Source organism: Mytilus galloprovincialis, chromosome 4, assembly GCF_965363235.1.
Source record: "Mytilus galloprovincialis chromosome 4, xbMytGall1.hap1.1, whole genome shotgun sequence".
In the NCBI taxonomy this organism is placed as follows: domain Eukaryota; kingdom Metazoa; phylum Mollusca; class Bivalvia; order Mytilida; family Mytilidae; genus Mytilus; species Mytilus galloprovincialis.
The window spans coordinates 103,819,115-103,839,797 of record NC_134841.1 but is presented as its reverse complement, the minus strand read 5'-3'; the positions used below and the strand labels follow the sequence as shown (position 1 = coordinate 103,839,797).

At 32.0% G+C, this 20,683-nt stretch overlaps 2 protein-coding genes across 2 annotated transcripts; both read left to right on the top strand.

The window, feature by feature from the left end:
* The first annotated feature begins 100 nt into the window (after positions 1-100).
* LOC143073708 (neuronal acetylcholine receptor subunit alpha-10-like) lies at positions 101-7,827 on the top strand. The gene is made up of 8 exons (XM_076249472.1): positions 101-299; positions 699-758; positions 1,272-1,405; positions 2,248-2,292; positions 3,475-3,584; positions 5,145-5,680; positions 6,050-6,249; positions 7,173-7,827. The coding sequence occupies exons 1-8, from the start codon at positions 239-241 to the stop codon at positions 7,407-7,409; spliced, it is 1,383 nt and encodes a 460-aa protein (XP_076105587.1). The 5' UTR covers positions 101-238; the 3' UTR covers positions 7,410-7,827.
* Positions 7,828-10,526: 2,699 nt separating this feature from the next.
* On the top strand, positions 10,527-19,516 carry LOC143073804 (neuronal acetylcholine receptor subunit alpha-10-like). Its single transcript, XM_076249561.1, has 8 exons — positions 10,527-10,743; positions 13,695-13,754; positions 14,138-14,271; positions 14,950-14,994; positions 15,156-15,265; positions 16,486-17,021; positions 18,248-18,438; positions 19,511-19,516. The coding sequence occupies exons 1-8, from the start codon at positions 10,692-10,694 to the stop codon at positions 19,514-19,516; spliced, it is 1,134 nt and encodes a 377-aa protein (XP_076105676.1). The 5' UTR covers positions 10,527-10,691.
* Positions 19,517-20,683: the final 1,167 nt, after the last annotated feature.

Here is a 20,683-nt window from a genome sequence, read left to right as displayed (position 1 = left end):
AATTGTTGGCATTATTTAATCAAGGACACCGTCAACTCAACTTCAAAGACTGACACCTGTAATTTAACTATAAACACAATAAAACCGAAAACACATTTACGTTTACTTGTCAATTGTATAGTTATATAACCTTTCGTCACAAAGATTATACATTTAAACAGTTTTGTCTGACCATTACAAATAACCAATTTAATAGAGATTTAGAGGAGGATTATTTTCATGTTTTGCCTGGTTAAGAATGGATGTTGTAAAATTAGGAAGCGTTATTTTATGTGTTTATTTCTGTACTTGCAACTTGGGTAAGTGATTTTGTACATCATGTTAAAAATGAAAAAGAACAAACAAAAGAAACCAACAAAAACACATAAAACAAAACATTCACACTCTTTATCAAGCTATCACATTGTATGTAAGTGAAGTTTTACATATTAAAAATCAACAAAAATATAACAAAAAAACAAACAAACAGATTCATTCATTCAATTATATCCTTAATATCTCATAAATGAGATTACATGAACATATATATATATATACGTGTTATTTAGAATTATTTGTATATTTATCATTATTTTTATGAGTTAATTTTATATAATTTATTTCTATTCATCTATCGTCAGTTTTACACCTTGATATGCTCTATTATATATATTTCTGAAGTCTATTGATTTGACGATTTTTTTACAATATATTGACAGGTTTCTGTAAGATTATTAATGACAAAACTGATGATTCATCCGGCAGTTCAGATTCTTTCGGTAAGTCAGACATATTTAATTTTTCTCAGAGAAGAAAGGTATTCACACAGGTTAAAAATTTTGATATAATTGTATAGTAAATACAAAATAATACATATCTTTGACAAGTCATATTGACGAGTTGATCAATGGAAAAGTGGGGCTATTTGTTTAGAATTGTTAGTCGAGTTGGAAATGCAGAGTTGTTTTGAATTTTCATAAATAATCAAATGACTTTTTTGTATTAATGATTTCGTATTTTCAAACGGAGAACTGTTGGGGGAGGGGGAGATGCCAAAGGTACCATATGGATATTTAAACTAATAAACCAAACACAATTTGACAATGCCATTATTAAAGTTATGTCTTGCTCCTGTATAATTTCATTAGTTGTTACAAGGTACGTCCCGCTTTGAAAGAATAAAGATACCTATCATTGTTTCTTCATGTGTACTATACAGGTTCCCTATCCAGGTTAGATAATTTAACAGCGATGAATATTTATAACATTATTTCTTCACATGTACTTTACAGGTTCCCAATCCAGGCTAGATAATTTAACAGCGGACCTGTTAGCTGATTACGGACCTAATGTCCGACCAGTCTGTCCTGGAAAAGAAACAGTTCCAGTTACTGTTGACATGGCAGTCAGACAGCTTATAACATTGGTTAGTACTAAACATTGTAAAAGATAAGCGTAGTGGAAATTAAAAACATGCACATCTTTCTGGAAATGCTTGGGAATATGGTAAAAAAGAAACTCTGATAAGGACTTCCATACATCATTGTTCTTTATGGATGTGGTTTATAACCGACACTGGGGCTGCTTTAAACGTAATACCATGTTCAATAGATATAGATTTATTTACACATTGTTTTACAGTTTACAGTTCGAAATATTGTGAAAACTGTCCAAGCAACAGTAATATATTTATTTAAAATTGATAGTATGAAACAACAATTAAATGTTCTTTATAATGTGTTCTATCATTAACCCGAATAATTGAGCCCTCCGTATAAGCAAGGAATTGTATATATAAATATACAATTATTCCTTGGTATAAGCGATCCCTTTTACATGTACTTGCAGGCCAATTTAGCCATCGTGATGCAGCGAATATAATACTGAATTATGTGGGTTAATCTTAAAACACTTTAATCGCAGTTACTGTAATGTCCTCCGGTCAAACTTTATAAAATAGTGAAAATCCTTTTATAATGCGAATACTGTCTCTCTCACGGGAATCAGATTAAGTTATACAATAATTAAACTCAGAATTCAAAATAAAGACAAGAATTTGTATACAATATAAAACAAAAGTTATTCATTAAGCACTTTTTAAATTTTGATAAATAGTTAACGTAACTCCCCCTGGTTAAACATTTAAATATTAAGTTGCACGTTAAGAAATAAACTATAATTTTTGATATATCAAAGTAAACACTTTAAATAGTGTGATACGGAATCTAAAGCTATCTCTTATCATAGTGTTTCCCTTTCATCTTGCAGAACGAACCAGAACAGACAGTACAGTTTAACGTATGGATGCGATTGGTTAGTATATTTTAAGTTTTATATTTCTTACTATTGTAATTCAGTTTTTGGATAGAAATAGAATGAAATTCAAAACAGTGTAGCTGTGGCCATTGATTGACACATTAAAATCATCCATTGACTGGGACAATTTAGGTGAACGTTTGTATGTAACGACCAATGCTCACTATGTACTTTTTAAAGACACTTAAACTATGGGGTCACCAAAGGTTCTCAACACCTAATTAAGTAATTCGAAAAATTAATCAGAAATAACACGATATTTTGATTTATATCAATTATATAAATCAAAACACAAAGGTTATTCCTGATTAATTTTTCGAATTATTTTATAATTAAAGGCGTTAAGAAACCTTTGGTGACCCCACAGTTTAAATGTCTATCGTAGACCGTCGTGAACAGTGGTCGTTACAGACAAACGTTCACGTAAATTGTCCCAGTCAATGGATGATTTTAATATGTCAATCAATGGCCACAGCTACACTGTTTTGAATTTCATTCTATTTACTTTTATTTCACCGTCTAAATAACTAAGATGATGTAAGTAATCAACAGTTAGTAAACATGTCGAGTTAAGAGTAACCATGATAAGGCACAATAGGGCTAGATGTACAAGACCAAAAATGTAAAAGTAAGATGATAAAAGTTTCCTAGGATATGTTCTAAGGTAAAAGTGTCCTAAGATAAAGGTTTCCTCAGACCTGGTATAAGTTAATGTCCTCGGATATGTTTTAAAATATACATGTCTTAAGATATATTCCGAGATCTGTTCCGAGACAAAAGTGTCATAAGATATTTTCTGAGATAAACATGAGTTTCTATATGTTCTGAGATAAACATGAGTTTCTATATGTTCTGAGATGAACGTTTCCTATAATTTGGTCTAAAATCTGTTCTAAGATAAAAGTGTCCGAAGGAATGTTCGAAGAAAAGTATCCTGAAAAATGTTCTAGACTACTGACAAGTGACTTGATTAAATGTTTGTCTTTCATCATTTAGAAATAATCCAGCGATGATGTTTGTAATACGGTTTAGCTGAATTATTACAGTCATATCTTTTGCTTATGTTTCGTCTATGACATGTCGTTGTCACAAGACTGTTTTGTTGACATGGTCTTAGGAGTATTTTAAACAAATACAATATGAGTGAGACACTTATGGTGATTGGTATTATTTTTATAGGCCTGGGTAGACTGTCATCTGAAGTGGAACCCTGACGATTATAACGGAACAAAGTCTATAGTATTACCCATAGATCTCATCTGGAAACCGGATATTACACTTTATGAAAGGTAACACAACTTTGTTAACAGAACTCTAAATGTTTTTTTCTATAATCAGACTATGAAAATTTAATCATCATTCACGAAGAACACTAGTCCTATAACATATGACTTCGCATTCTTATTCAATTTTTAACGTTTTTATACTGATATTTTCATTTTTTATTTTTTTTTGAATGCGGGTGGCACATTGATAGTAAAAAAAAATATCAGAACAGTAAATAGAAAAAATAAATAATGCCCCCGAGGTCATATGTTATAGGACTACGAAGAACACAAAGAAATATAGACAAGTAATTTTTCTCGAAAATCTCGGTCAACAATCATGCAATTCCTGCTTTTTGTTCAGTTTGTGGATTGTACGTATGCAATCAATGTAAACAACCCATTCAAACAAACCAAACAAAGCATGCAAATTCGTGGGAATATTTACTTATCATCGTAGCTCATGCAGGCAGGGAATCAGTACTATTCTCATGGAAAAAAGTAAAATCATAAAAATACTGAACTCCGAGGAAAATTCAAAACGGAAAGTCTCTTATCAAATGGCAAAATCAAAAGCTCAAACACATCAAACGAATGGATAACAACATATAAGTGTCTTAACTATTATTAAAGAGTCAAAATAAGGTACAGGGAATTGCATATTTGAGAAAACTTTATTTAAGACTAAGTTCTCAATACTCGACTCTCCTGATATATAAATCAAAAGCAACATCCATCAAAGAAACAAAAACCAAGCAACTAGCGATTATTTATAACAACACTAAAAAACCAAGCAACTAGCAATTATTTATAACAACACTAAAAAACCAAGCAACTAGCAATTATTTATAACAACACTAAAAAACCAAGCAACTAGCAATTATTCATAACAACACTAAACAATTATTTATAACAACACAAAAAAAACCCAAGCAACTAGCAATTATTTATAACAACACCAAAAAACCAAGCAACTAGCAATTATTTATAACAACACTAAAAAACCAAGCAACTAGCAATTATTTATAACAACACTAAAAAACCAAGCAACTAGCAACTATTTATAACAACACTAAAAAACCAAGCAACTAGCAATTATTTATAACAACACTAAAAAACCAAGCAACTAGCAATTATTCATAACAACACTAAAAAACCAAGCAACTAGCAATTTAGCATTATTTCATATTCTCATGGAATAAAAATGGAAGCGAGTGATATTCACTGTGAGACAGAAAGGATATTAATATAAAAAAGAAGATGTGGTATGATTGCCAATGAGACAACTATAGGTCACCGTACGGCCTTCAACAATGAGCAAAGCCCATACCGCATAATCAGCTATAAAAGGCCCCGATAAGACAATGTAAAACAATTCAAACGAGAAAACTAACGGCCTTATTTATATAGAAAAATGAACGAAAAACAAATATGTAACATATAAACAAACGACAACCAACCTTTATATTTAAAACAGATACTGTTTATGTGAATTGATTGATATGGATATCTTATGATAGAACTGCTTAGAGCTACTTATTGTAACGTGATTGGTATAGACTTAGTTATCAATTTGTTTTGCAGTATTGCGGAGGAATTCTACGGTTTTGAGAAGTTTAGAGCTCATATCTACCCCGATGGCTATGTTACTTACAACTTTCCCTCCAAAATAGAAGCATTATGTCCAGTTTCAGTGGCCAAATTTCCTTACGATAGCCAAATATGTTCTCTGATGTTCGGTTCATGGTCATATAACGGGTTTGAACTTGATGTCTCTACAAAGCTTGGTGCAGGAGATCTCTCCTCAGTGAAGGAGAATGTAGAATGGATCATTGAAGACATACCAGCCATCAGACACGAACTTTATTACGGTTGTTGTCCGGAACCGTATCCTGATGTTACATTTTATATCAATCTAAAGAGGAAACCAAACTATTACGTCACAAATATACTGATACCCTCCTTACTGGTTACATTGGTAGCAGGGCTAGGATTTTTCCTACCAGCTGACTCTGGAGAGAAAGTGGGTTTAGAATTGACCGTGATGTTAGCAATGTCTGTATTCCAGTTATTGATAGCAGACCATTTACCCCCATCTGCTGACGAAACACCTTGGATATGTAAGTATTTAAGCTACAATCCTAGAACTTCAAATCCTTTTGACTTTTCAAAAGCTTGCCTACTGTCAATAAATTATATTTCATTTCGAAGATCGGCCTATTAACTAGTACACCAATTAAAAAGATAGAATAAACATCAGTATATGCAATTCCAACGAAAAATAGCAGTAGCACCAAGCACAAACGTTTTTTAAATACTTTAAACAGGTTTAAACAAAGCCTCTTTATAGACCCCATTATCTTTAAATTGTGCGATGTTACCTTCTTCTGCTTTTTTTTTAATATAATTTTTATATATATTTCTTTTCTTTTGTATTTAAAATAAGAACAATGAACATTTCATTTTTTTTTTATATTCTTTTTTTCTAGCCTCTTTTTTCAGTTTTACGATGATATTATCTGGTGGATCTTCGTGTTGGCAAGTGTTGGTATTGAACTTACATCATCGAGGGGATAGACATATGCCACATTGGTTAAAATTCTATGTATTGAAACTGCTTGGTAGACTAACATGGATAGATGTTCCGAGAGTAAAACCAGATTACGTAAAGCAATCTTCACCGAAATGTGTAAGTATCCTTTTATCTTTTATTGTTTGTTTATGTTCAGTGACCAATATTACAAAACCATTTAAAGGGTTATATATCCCATTTCTGTGAAAGCGAAACTATTGAATTATCGATATTGTACACTGATATAAGATTTAAACAAGTTTTTACTTTCATATTTCTATATTCTTAAATATTCTCATCTGAGATTTGTCTCGACTGCGAGAAAATAATATCAGTCTTTTTTGTCCATAGACATTTCTAAACTTGTCTTCATCAGATAAAAAAGTCCAATGGTAAGTAGCAAAAGTGAAAACAAAACTGTTACCAAGAATGTATTTTTATTAAAGTGAATAGTAGACTTTTTGGGAGTTGACGAGGGAACATATGGTTCGTCTGCAGCTCTAAACAATCAAATTGTTATTGATAAAAGTACAAACGTCAACGACAAACAAAGCCGACCGACAAAGCTGCAAACAGTCCGCCACATACACGGCAGACAAAGCTACGTATACGGTAGATAAAGTTTCGTAATGACACACAAAAAAAGAAACAACAGGTTTTGAACACAAACGACAAAGCTACGCACACTACAGACAAAGATACACACACTACAGACAAAGATACGCACACGGCAGACAAAACTACGAAGACGACAAACACAGTGCGTACATGACAAATAAAGCCACATACACGACAAAATGGTGTTCACGGCAGACAAAGCTACGTACATGTCAGACAGAACAACGTAGACGGCAGACAAAGCTGTGCATACGGCAGACAAATCTGTGAACACAGCAGACAAAGCTACATACACGACAGACAAAGCTGAGTACACGACAGACACAGCTATGCGTACGACAGACACATCTGCGTTTATGACAGTCAAAGATGCATAACTTTATAATGATAAATTATATAAATCGTCATTTTTTTCTTTGAAGGATAAATCATTGGCCAAAATATTCAACATCCTGGACAGGAATAGAAAATACAAGGAGGAAGAACTGGGAAACACGTCATCTATAAGCCTATCGGAACCGGAAGCAGAGATTGCAGAAAACTCAGAACTATGGATCAGTCTCGCCTTAATGGTAGACAGAATCGGGATGATGGTGTTCTTTTTATCTTTAAGCATTGGATGTGGTTATATCTTTAATAGAATTCAGTCAGTTGAATGAGTCTTTATCTTTAAGCATTGGATGTGGTTATATCTTTCATAGAATTCAGTCTGTTGAATGACTTTTTATCTTTAAGGATTGGATGTGGTTATATTTTTAATAGAATTCAGTCAGTTGAATGACTTTTTTTTTATCTTTAAGCATTGGATGTGGTTATATCTTTAGAATAGAACAGAATAGAATTCTGTCGGTTTAATGATTCTTTATCACGTCACGTGATATGTTATTGGCGGAATAATTGTATTTTACACTTTGCCAGAATATTAATGCATCATTGTTTTCCTTTATACTGTCGTGATGTTTTTGAGGAAATAAATGTAAATTTATGCTATTGTGATGTTACTTAAAAGATGTACTATAGTCTTTCTTGTTTGATTCTTTGACTGTTTAAATTGTTATATTAAATATTTTAACTTACTTTGTTCGTTTTTAATGATGGCATCTGTTTCATATCAGAGATAGTTTGAAATTCAATGATTCAAAGGTCTCGCTGTCTATTTAATAGATCAACATTTTTATATTAATTCTCATGATTGTTTGAAATTAAGTCCCAAAATCGTTCAATACATGACATGTTTCGACTGTTAATTATATTCTCATCTGAAGTCAAACTTAAGATTAGTTCACATAAACTATATAAGCTAAGTCACGCACGTAGGATTACATCATTTAATTAAATAATATCATAAACTTCTAAATTATAAAAATAAAAGATGTATACTTAACTGGTAACATCGGAAGCTTTCGACGTGTCGAAATAGCTTCTAACACGAATCTGTCCTAGCATCAACATTTTAGTTTTTATTTTAAATTATACTATTTAGATTTAAATCAAATTGTATCAAATGAGAAGCGCAATAACCATTGGAAGGAGTAAGAATTATTATACACTTTAAGAAAATTATTTTAGAGGGCATGATTACAAGGGCTGAATTACGATTTTGTTTTATTAAATATTTGTTTAACCAAACATCCAAACTTTACTTACATTTGTCCCTTGAAGATGAGTGTACTGAGATCCATATTGTTTTTAAGGTTAAAGTATACGAGAAGGATCATACTTTTATTAATCAACTTAAACTTGAGTGACCTTCATTCTATATCCTACATCACACATCCAGTATCATGGTTTACAAACCGGACAAAGTCACTTGTTGAGCAGGAGACGTCTTCTGATTTTGAGGTTACTAGGTCAAAGAAAAGTCCACATGAATTTTAATAGTTTTCGATTTGTGGGAAATAAGGTTTCAGATAATACTTGTTATCATACATCCATGGTATCGCCGTTAATGCATTGCATGACTTTTACCGTGAACGGCTGAACGGGTGTCAGAATGGAGCAGAAATTGCATAAACTTGTCTGTAGCTTTATTGTTGTGCACATTTGCCACTTTTAATCGCCTAAGTTTCTAAAGAAAGTGCGGACATATTATTTATGGGAATGTCTGTCTATAACTAATAATTAATTGTTCATTAAATTGCACAACGGGGTTATATAGATGTCAATATGTCTTTCCGCCGTCACCTATCATCTGAATAATTCCTTAACTTGAAAAATTTCTTTCCCGTCGAAGAAAGTTGATATTTTCTTCGTTTGTGTTTTGAAAACACAGCTAGTTGTGTGTACTCCAACACTAGACGGAATAAATAAAGGGAAGACAGAAGGAAGTAGTCGGCATACAATACGAACAAATGTTTTCCTGTTTGAATGGTTTTACACTAGTAATTTTGGGGCCCTTTAAAGCTTGCTGTTCGGTGTGAGCAAAGGCGCGTATTGAAGACCGTACTTTGACCTATAATGGTTTTTCTTTTACAAATTGTGACTTGGATGGAGAGTGGTTTTATTGGCACTCATACCACATCTTCTTATATCTATGTAATTTTAAGTAGCGCTGACTTTTCCTAATTTATTGTTTGGCATCACAAGTTCTGATTGTCCCACATTTATGTTATGTGTAAAATCTTCTGGTTGTCCCACATTTATGTTATGTAAAGTTCTGGCTGTCCCACATTTATGTTATGTGTAAAAAGTTCTGGCTGTCCCACATTTATGTTATGTGTAAAAAGTTCTTGTTGTCCCACATTATGTTATGTGTAAAAAGTTCTGGTTGTCCCATATTATGTTATGTGTAAAAAGTTCTGGTTGTCCCACATTTATGTTATGAAAAGTTCTGATTATCCCACATTATTTGATGTTATCAAAAGTTTTGATTAAAAATCGTTTATTTAGAGACATTTTTTATTTAAAATTATATATTGCTGAAACATACAAATAGTTTGAAATCAATATTTGATAGGTAAATACAAATTGTTGAATGAATCATCAGTTAAAATGCATTTTAATTTAAAAAAACACATCTATATTGATATATATGATGATCTGTATTTGTTTATTTGTTTTTTATTTTTTATAAATTAAGAATCAAAAACATGTTATTTTTAATTTAAATAATTGTTTTATTCTTATATTTGTACATGGGAGTTATCACGACATATCTACTAGTTACTACATCAATATACTGTACTGATTTAATTGTGTCTCTTGTTCGGGACAGACCCCTCTGCATGGACTACTACCTGTACTGATTTAATTGTGTCTCTTGTTTTGGACAGACCCCTCTGCATGGACAACAGCAGGCAGTAGTAAACGATCTATAGCCTATAATAGTATAGGAAACAAGATCAATTCATCAAGCACCTGCAAATAGACTTTTTGTTGCATATTTCTCTCAAGTGTATGTTAAAGCATACCTATGACCTAATACATACATGTCTTACAGTATGCAATACAATAATACTTTCGATCGATAAGCTAATTATCGTATTTGTTTAAGGTTAACTAAAAATATCAGAAATATATTGAAATTAGATTATATGTCTCAACAAATCTAAAAGTAGAATGTTTTTAACTGTGAATAATATGTATGAAAATTTTAAAAAAGTAGTAAAAATACGGGTTTAAAATCCATAGATTGATTAACCGGGGTTGTGTAAGATATCAATTTACTATGATGAATTGAAAAGACAATAATATAGTACTTATGCTTTAAAGTTGCATGTTTATCAGTAATAATGCATTATATACATTTAAAATACATCTGTAATTATTTTATGACAACAATAATCCCGGATAAGTAGTTCGATTGCAGAATTTGATTTTTATGCTCCGGATAACGGGTCTCTCATACTTATATATATGTTAGACCTATATGCTGAGTATGCGTTAAAACACTGATGGTACAGGATTGAGTTTTAAGCATAGAAAAAATAATCCAATGAAGTATGGGGAAATACGGAACAGTGCTATTTCTATTGATGGAATTCTATATTTTTGGTAAGATATTATAGGTTTATGATTTTTTTAACTATATGTATTCTACCGTTTATAAAGTAATTGTCTTATTGTCCAGTAAACCATTCTACTTCATTTGGACAAAATTAAAAATTACACTGGTCATTAGGCCCAATAATACACATCACTTAACTGTACAAATTTGTTTTTACTGGACTTTGCCCAATGTCCAGCACCATTGGAATGACTGCAAAACGGTCTATAATAGATATCACCACCTAGAAAACTACAGAGTGAGCAGCATGAATTCCACAAAAAAAAAAAAACCGGCCCACTTAGTCGTATGTGATTTTGTGTGAAATCGACTTCTGATACATTACTGTTTTATGTAAATATTTGCTTGAGTCGTCAAAACCTAGAGAGAATTTTTGAAAGCAAAAATTTAATTTAATTGTTCTAGCCGAGTGTAGTAATATAGATTTGAGTGAAATTGATGATTAAAATGCTGATTTTTTTGTCCAGTTATAAACCTGCTATTAGAGATCGGTCATTTAAAGACGTATCAACCGTATCGTATACGTTGACGTATCCGCATCTGCAGATATACCAAAAAACAGTATATGATCCCGAGCTTTAATTTTATGTACTTTCAATAATGCAAATGGGCGACTGATTAATTTCTAATACAGTAATTTACAAAACAATTAGGAAATATCGAGTTTTTTGTGGAATATGTAACCCGACTTTTAAAGATATTCCGGAAAGTTGGAACAGTTTACAGGCATGATAGGAGTGAATGCGGTTAAATCGTTTGTTTGCGTATGAACTTGTCATCACGTAGAACCAAATTGTTAATTGACAAATAGAGTGATACTCAGTACTTTTCTACTACCTTTTATGATCAAATCGCAAATGAACAATATTTAAAGTTCCTTACATGTATATAAGTAGTACATTTAGATTTTTTTGTGTTTATTCATATAAGATCTTGAAATACTTTTTAACTAGATTGTTAAAGGATTGTGTACGATATTCGTGTATCTGCCCTACATTGGCTCCTTTTTAAGGGCATGTAAAAGTAGTTGATAGAACTCCTTATTTTTTTCACAAAACACCACACATATTGGAAGTGTATGTTTGATTGTTTCGAAAAGATATCAATTAGTTTGGTTTCTTTTTTAAATGAAGCATGGTCTTATTAATAAGCTCGGGATCACATAATATTTTTTGATATATCAGCAGATGCGGATACGTCAACGTATACGATACGGTTAATACGTTTGTAAATGACCGACCTCTATTACTAGTTTGTAAGAGAATTAAACATTTTTAAAACAGACTGAGTCATTACCACTAGTGAAGGGCTATATCATGTAAATAGGTTGTTTGTAGCATACTTTGTAAGCCGTTCAAGGTGAAGCTAGTAAATAGATTGTACTGAACCGCAGGGCAGAATGAGCATTATCAAATATTTTTTCAACTAATTATAATGAGATTCATTGTTATTACATGTTATGTATAAGAGGAAAAGTTCATCTTGATTTGTATTTGACATTCCAACACTTACGCTTGGTAAACTGCTTAGTGTGAACAGTTCATCTACAGTGATCACTGCTAACTAGTCATTGTAATTTCAAACTCCGCTCATGACGTTTAGTGTTCGACTCCAATATCAATTGACAAAGGACTGCCAGTTGTTAATCCTTTTAATACCACACCTCCCTCTCCAATAAAAAAAAACCTGGTCGCTACGAAGTACGTTTTAAAGCATTTTCTGGAATTCAGAATTAGATCTTGAAAGATGAAAATAAAGAATATGACTGGAAACTTTAAATTACTCGATCACCTTATTTGATATGAAAATTTAATAATGGGTTTCTTTCTTAATCCTCTGATTTTCACGTCGGTAAAAGAGTAAAAAAAACAAATAAAAACTAACTCAATGGTTAACAAATTGCATAAGGCTAGTCTTGTTAAAAAAATAAATTACTTGCTCATTTCCTTAGTCCCACCATGCTAAAACAGTATACAAATAAGGAGATGTGGTATGATATGTGTGCCAAATATCAACCAAAGTTCAAATGAAGTGGATGTAAGCAATGCTAGGTAACCGTAATGCCTTCAACAATGAGAAAACCCATACCGCATAGTTCGCTTTAAAAGAACCTGACATGAACAAAATACGAAAGAATTCAATGGAGAAAACTATTGCCTCCCTAATGCAGAGCAAAACTTTTTTTCGAAAACAAATACGACAGACCTGAACCAATGGCAGCCAATTAACTACAGGCTCCTAAATTGTAACAGGCATATAATCATTTTATCATTGCACAATGCCGTGTTTTTCTCCGACTGTTATTCATGTCTTTACATGCAATTCATTGAATTTGTGATTCAAACTGATCGATATTTTAGTCTTAGAAACATGAGTTTTAGGCGCCAACCCTTCCCTTAACATGGCACATTGGTGTATACAACTATGTTAAAACCAGTCGAAAAGGTCTTACCTCATCGAATCTATACAAAGCAGAAAAAAAAATCTACCCAAAACACAGACCAAAATTGCAGGGAATATATACACCCGTCATAACAAAAAAACCAAAAAAACCCACAAAGTACAGAACAGAAAGTGCACGCAGTTATTGACAAATAGAATTTTAAAACTAAATGTATAACATGTACTATCGGTATCTTATGAACTCAGGCATAGATTACCTTAGCTGTATTTGGCAACACTTTTAGGAATTTTGGATCTTAATGCTCTTCAACTTTGTACTTTATTTGTCTTTTTTTTTTTTTTTTTTTTTTTTTTTTTTTTTTTTTTAAACTTTTTTGGATTCGAGCGTCACGGATGAGTCTTTTGTAGACGAAACGCGCGTCTGGCGTATATACAAAATTTAGTCCTGGTATCTATGATGAGTTTATTTATTAACCTTGTTCGAAACCCTTTATATTATTGCATGCACTTCACTATTCATCTTAACATATTGTAGGATCAGGTAAGATAATAAAGGACAACACTGGCGACGATTCCAAAGGAACTTTTACTTATGGTAAGCACATGCATAGTAACGTCGGAACAAGCTCGCAGTAGAATTAGAAGTATGTTTCAATCTATTTTCATATAGATTTTTCCTACTCTTAGTTCAAGAATGTTCTTAAAGATCTGTTAAATTAATTTTATACATTTATAATTTTCATCATTAAATTTGATAAATAATACAAACCTATGTGCCATACTTTAACGTAGAAGTCGACTATGAAGGTCAGTTGAAAAAAAAATTTAGACGTTCTTATAAAATAGAAAATAACAGGCCCCAGGCCACAGCAATATGTAACAAATGTCGTCAAATTATCAAAATGTTCAAACTTTAAAAAAAACTTAAAAACAGAAAATTAATATTAACTATAATAAAAATAATTATTTTTCTATTAGGTTCATCATCGGTACTAAACAATCTTTCAACTTCACTACTGAAAAATTACGGAGCAGAAGTCCGACCTTTGTGTCCAGGCTATGAGAGAGTTAATGCGACTGTGGATATTGCCATTCGTCAACTTATATCGCTTGTAGGTATATTTTTTTATGAATTCAACAATTTAAAATTATTGTGTTAATCATTGTCAGAGATAACCTGAGTTTTGTTTTTTTCCAAATTGATATGCAAGGCCCGAAGGAAACTTAGTGCATCTAAGCAATCGCTTCAACAGTGTAACCTAATAATCTGACAGTAAATAAAATCATCATAGATACCAGGAATAAAATTTTATATTTACGCCAGAAATGCGCACCAGTGACGCTCGAATCAAAAATGTTTAAAAGGCCAAATAAATTACGAAGTTGAAGTCATTTTAATAAGCCATATGATAATAATGATTTCTGTTTGTACAAAGCACTGAAAAGTTATTTTGTTACGTTGTTTCATATCATGCGAGAAGTCTCCAGCAAACATTAAGTTTCGCCCTCATGATTTATAAGCAGTGAACACACAATGTATATTTGTAACACAAGACATCATAATGATTCGTTATTTATTTGAAAGAGAACACATACGCAAATAATAACAAGAACGTTACGGCTGGTGATTCAGTTGGCAAATAAATCAGATCATAGCACAAATTGAGCAATATGGAAACATTTTCAAAAAGTAATTTCAGATCAGCCAAGATTCAACAAAATTAAAACGTTTCGTTTGCTATATGAGTTGTCTGTATATTATATAAGTAATGATTTTCAATATGTTTTAGGATGAACCAGAGCAACTTATACACTTTAACATGTGGATGCGACTGGTGAGTTCATACATGTTTTTTACCCCTCACTTCGTTCTATGAATTATTATTAAATGTAAACTATTAAATATGAATGACGACGAAAAGGAATACACCATACGTATTATTTCAGTATATTTTTGTTAAGTACTTGATAATTTTAATTTCTGTCATGTTCCTAGGGATGGATAGACTGCAATCTTAGATGGAATCCTGATGACTTTAACGGCACAGATTCCATAGTGCTACCCATAGGTCTTATATGGAAACCTGATGTTACCCTTTATGAAAGGTAAATACAGAGTCTCACTAATAGGTCTGATATGAAAACCTGATGTTACCCTTAATGAGAGGTAAATATATTATGCAACCCTTATACCTTATATGGAAACCTGATTTTACCCTTTATGAAAGTTAAATACATTATGTTACTCGTAGAACTGATTTGGAAACCTCATGTTACCCTTTATAAAAGGTAAATGTGAAGAGTGATTGTTTATTGTGTACATACACTAGATGTTATTGTAGCTAAAGAAGAATTAAGTTATCAATTAGCAAATCTCTTTATTCGTAGTTTTGTATAGAATAGGACTCAGACTGATGTCCAATACCAGTTAAAGTAGATTAAAAGTATTATAATAGTGCATAGGTACAAAATGACAATTATTGGATTGGAAACATTAAATTGAGCAGGCTATACACATCGCCTGTGTAACTAATAATGAATTCATCATCCGGTATGCGACATTTAACTTCAAATAACAAGGTAAAACTATCGTGACATATAATAGCGATTTTGTGTCACATTTGCTCTTCCTGTCTCTTATAATTTGCTTATCATAAAAGATGTCTATGATTTGAAAATACGTGTTTATATCGTGTTCTACAATAACTGTTAGTTTCTGAGTTGCTTATCTTTTTCTCTTTTAACCACGGCATTTTCAGTTTGTTTTCAAATTTGACTATCCCTTTGGTATCTGTTTCACTTTAATATCGGTGCTTTGTAATTATCGTTTTTAAGGTAGTTGTTTCATGTGCATTGCATCGATCTTTTAGCTATTTGCAACTGCTATTTAAACTTTGTTCATATGGATGTTGTTACACCACTGACCCAGGTTAGAAGAGGGTTGAGCGCTCGAAAAGATGTTTGATTCCGCTAAATTTTGTATGTGCCTGTCCCAAGTTAGGATCCTGTATTTGAGTGTTTGTCGTTTATTTAAAACGTATATTGCATTGTTATGAATTAAGCCGGTTGTTTTTCTCATTAGAATTGTTTGACATCTTATGAAGGTTACTAAAACTCGACATTCTAAAAGTTGAAGGACGCCTCCGGGTGCGGGAATTTCTCGCTACATTGAAGACCTGTTGGTGACCTTCTGCTGTTGTTTTTTTCTATGGTCGGGTTGTTGTCTCTTTGGCACATTCCCCATTTTTATTCTCAATTTTATTCCAATCTCAAATTAACATGAAGTATTTATTTGTTTTTGCATGAACATGTATATTGTTTTGTAGCATTTCGGCGGAGTTTTATGGATTCAAAGACTACAGGGCTCTCATTTATTCAGATGGTTATGTCGCCTATAACTTTCCAACCAAAATCGAAGCTTTGTGTCCTATTGACGTTGCTAAATTCCCTTTTGACAGTCAAGTGTGCGAGTTAATGTTTGGATCATGGTCATATAATGGTTTACAACTTGATATTCGATCTAAGAACGTTGAGGGCGATTTATCTTCCATGAAAGAACATGTTGAATGGATAGTTGAAAAAGCAGCAAACGTAAGACACGAAGTATATTACGGTTGCTGTCCGGAACCCTTTATAGATGTGACTTTTTATATTCACTTGAAACGAAAACCAGCTTATTACATAACAAATATAATAGTGCCATCGTTTTTAATCACAATGGTGGCATCGTTTGGGTTTTTACTACCTGTTGATTCCGGCGAGAAGGTTGGATTAGAATTAACAGTTATGTTGGCGATGTCTGTGTTTCAATTGCTTGTTGCTGACAAGTTGCCACCATCAGCTGATTCCACTCCATGGATTGGTTAGTAATAATAAACTTTATATCACTGAAAATCCGTCAGTCTTACCGATATAAAATAGTATGAACCGTTGTCATAAAATTGAGAATGGAAATTGAGAAATATGTCAGAGAGACAGCAACTCGACCAAATAGCAGATAACAACATAAGGCCACTAATTGGTATTCAACGCATCGAGAAAATCCCGGACCCGGAGGTTGTCCTCATCTGGCCCCTAAATAAAAAGGAAAAAGGTGTACTACATTTTATGTAGTTCAGTGAAAATGGATTTCATACTTAACTCCAAAATATATAAATGAAATCTTAACACATTTGGTATACTTTATTTCATGTTGTCGATGGACATATTTTCCTTATTCTTCTGGTTTTTTTTTAAGGTAATCATTTCAAGTTATATTTGCTAGAAGTCTTGCTAGCCGAAAATTAACCTTGATTATATAACAATAGACCACATTAACTTGTACAAACGAGGAAAGCGAAAGAAGACAATTTAAACGAATGCACTTAGAGCCGCAAAACCCAATCATATATGATTGTCTTAACACAGACATACTTAGTAGTGTCGAAATTTGTATGAGACAAAAATTCAAGACAATATACACCAACACATGTTTGAGAACTCCACATCTAAAAAAAAATTGATGGAGAAAGCTAGAGTGTCCGGAGAGAACCATCGACCTTCAAAGAAAAACTTGAAATAATGGAATTTGATACGACTGTCATACAAGTGAGAGGTTAAGCGATATAAAACCAGGCTCAATCTACCATTTTCTACATTTGAAAACGCCTGTTTCAAGTCAGAAATATGACAGTTGTTGTCCATTCGTTTGATGTGTTGACCATTTGATTTTGCCATTTGATTCTGGACTTTCCGCTTTGAATTTCCCTCGGAGTTTAGTATTTTTGTAATTTTACTTTTTATTCAGTTATTATCAAGTCGAACGAATCTTCCGCGTGCGAGGTTCAAACTCATAGCCTCAGTGCTGACAGGCTGGATGAAATACTTAGAACACTCGAACACAAAATGACACTATATAAATTTTAGGCAACATGAAACAAGAGATGTTAAAGGACCATAAATCTACTAGGAAGATATAGATGAAGGTGCGAAACACTGTAAAAGGACCGCAATCGGAGGCGTCGACATGCCAAATGTTAAATGTACTACAAAATATCTCTCTGATATAAATGAATCGTATGATACTAGTCAAATGTTTTCTTATTTCAGCCATGTTTTTTAGCTTTACTCTAATTTTAAGTGGTGGATCATCATTATGGCAAGTTATGGTTTTAAATATTCACCACAGGGGAGATAGAACGATGTCACGATTTACAAAATGTTACCTTTTAAAACCACTTGCATATATCACGTGCGTAAAGCTACCAAGAATACAAAACAACAGATATACAACATCTCAGGTAATACAACTTTATATTGACTCTTGAATGTAATTCTGTCTCGGTAAAGTACTTGTTTTACATCTACTTCTGTAGTATTTCACTTTATTTGTGATGAGGATTCTGATTTTAAATTATTCAAACACTGATTTGAAAAAAGTTTTTAGTATTTAAATACAAATAAAAAATAGATATAGAGAAAGCAATAAAACGGGCCCGGACACAAATATATAAAAATATGACATGAACGGTCAACATACTGTTTTTAAAAATGAACAGAGGTATATAGTATATTGATTATAAATTTTATATCGCCTCGATACCCAAAAGATGTGAGGTATATTTACGGTGAAATCTTTTCGTGTTCTTTGATAATTTCTAATAAATGAATACGTTATAAATAACAATTTGAACAAACGAAATATTCGTTTGACCAAAAAGGTCAATTTTCGAAATTTTCCATCTAGGTAGAACATTTGACCGTTGCAGACGACTCAAATTTTTCCATTGCAGTTACCAACCCTCAATTTAAGAATCAACTAAGCTTGATGGAGTATTTATACTAAATCATTAAATCTCCATCAGGGAATTTATATTAAAAACATGCTTTAAAAATAGGGTTTCTTTCCACTTCCGTGAATGTATTATTTATTTTATTATATAAAATTTGTATCATAGAAAAGTAATTTACGAAACGAACTGTATTTATTTTGACAAAAAATACACGGGCTAAAAACAATGAAAGTGAACTTGAACCTATATTAGGCAATTGATTAAATGACACAAATTCGACCAATTGCAACTGTGTACGCAGTGCCCTATTATTTAATTATCTTATTTTTAAAGGACAAAATCATTTCCAAGCTGTTCAACACTTTAAACGAACAAAGAATGTCAAAGGAGAAAGAAGTGGAGATATCAACATCATCAGAAAGTGAGAAGGCGGAGGTCGATTCAGATCTATGGATACACTATGCTTTAGTTTTAGACAGACTAGGATTTGTAGTATTCGTATTTTCATTGGTCACGGGATGTGCCTATATATTTATTGGAATTATTTACAATTGACACTTTTGCTAATATTAATTGATAGGGATGATGTAACTACTCAAGACATTTTTGGTAAATTTGTTGACATTTTTTGTGTGTAAAGGAGCAATTGTATTTTTTTTTTTAAATTTCCAATCATTACTGTAATACTCTAACTATGTGGTGACTAAAGATGTTGACTTGATGTATATATACATAATCAAATAACATAAACATTTTTTTCATGGTTAATCTGAATTTATATAAATTTACCAAAACATTTACAGGTTTATAGGACAAAATTAAAGTATTAATGAAATTATCCAGACATCTCTAGTTAAAGACCAAGTTTATTGACGCGTTCAACCCTTAAATCAAGCTTCCAGAAGATGCTCTCTGTTAGTTGCACTCTATAAGTTAGTTAGCTTTTAGAAAATTTACCAACGGAGAAATAAACAAAAATCCGAAATAATAGAATGAACGATATGCTCCACGATGGCTAAAAAACAAAGACGAGAAAGTACACAAAGCACTACACAGGAAACCCCTAAGATACATGTAGCATCACAAAAAAAAAAAAACCCAACTAAAAAACAAAACAAAACAAAAACCAACAAATGACTAAAAAACAACAAAACAACAAAAAATTATTTTTCTTTGGAAAGATGCAAAGATCTTACTCATAAGATTCCCCTAGAGTTCTTGAAAACAGTATTAAAAAAAAAAACTCCAAGGTAATTCTTTAAAGACCATAAACACTGACTAAATACAACATTATATGTTACATTGTAATATGTGCCACTGACCTACATACCCATAAAGGGTTAGTTAGGTTCGTAGTGGATAAGGCTGGAATATCCTATGAATTATTCAACGGAAGCAAATGCAATATACAGTTAGGATAAAAACTTAGCTTTAAGCCACATAAATTTTACTACCTTTTTTTTCTTGATTTTTTAAACTTTCAGCTTACTGTGTGTGTCATATATATGCGTTTGTCATATATATGTTATCAGAATCTTCTAGAGATAAGATTTCCAGTAGTTAAACTGGTAAAATATGATTTCGTTTTGGTGTATCCATGTTACTAATCGGCATTTATTTGCTTTCAAATATGCAAAAAAGGTGTGACAATTTCGCTTATTTCCTCAAAATGAGGTCAAAAGTAGAACTTCGATTCCTTGGAGTGAAACCTTTTCTTAAACTGTTTACTTATCGCTATCAAGAAAGTAATTTG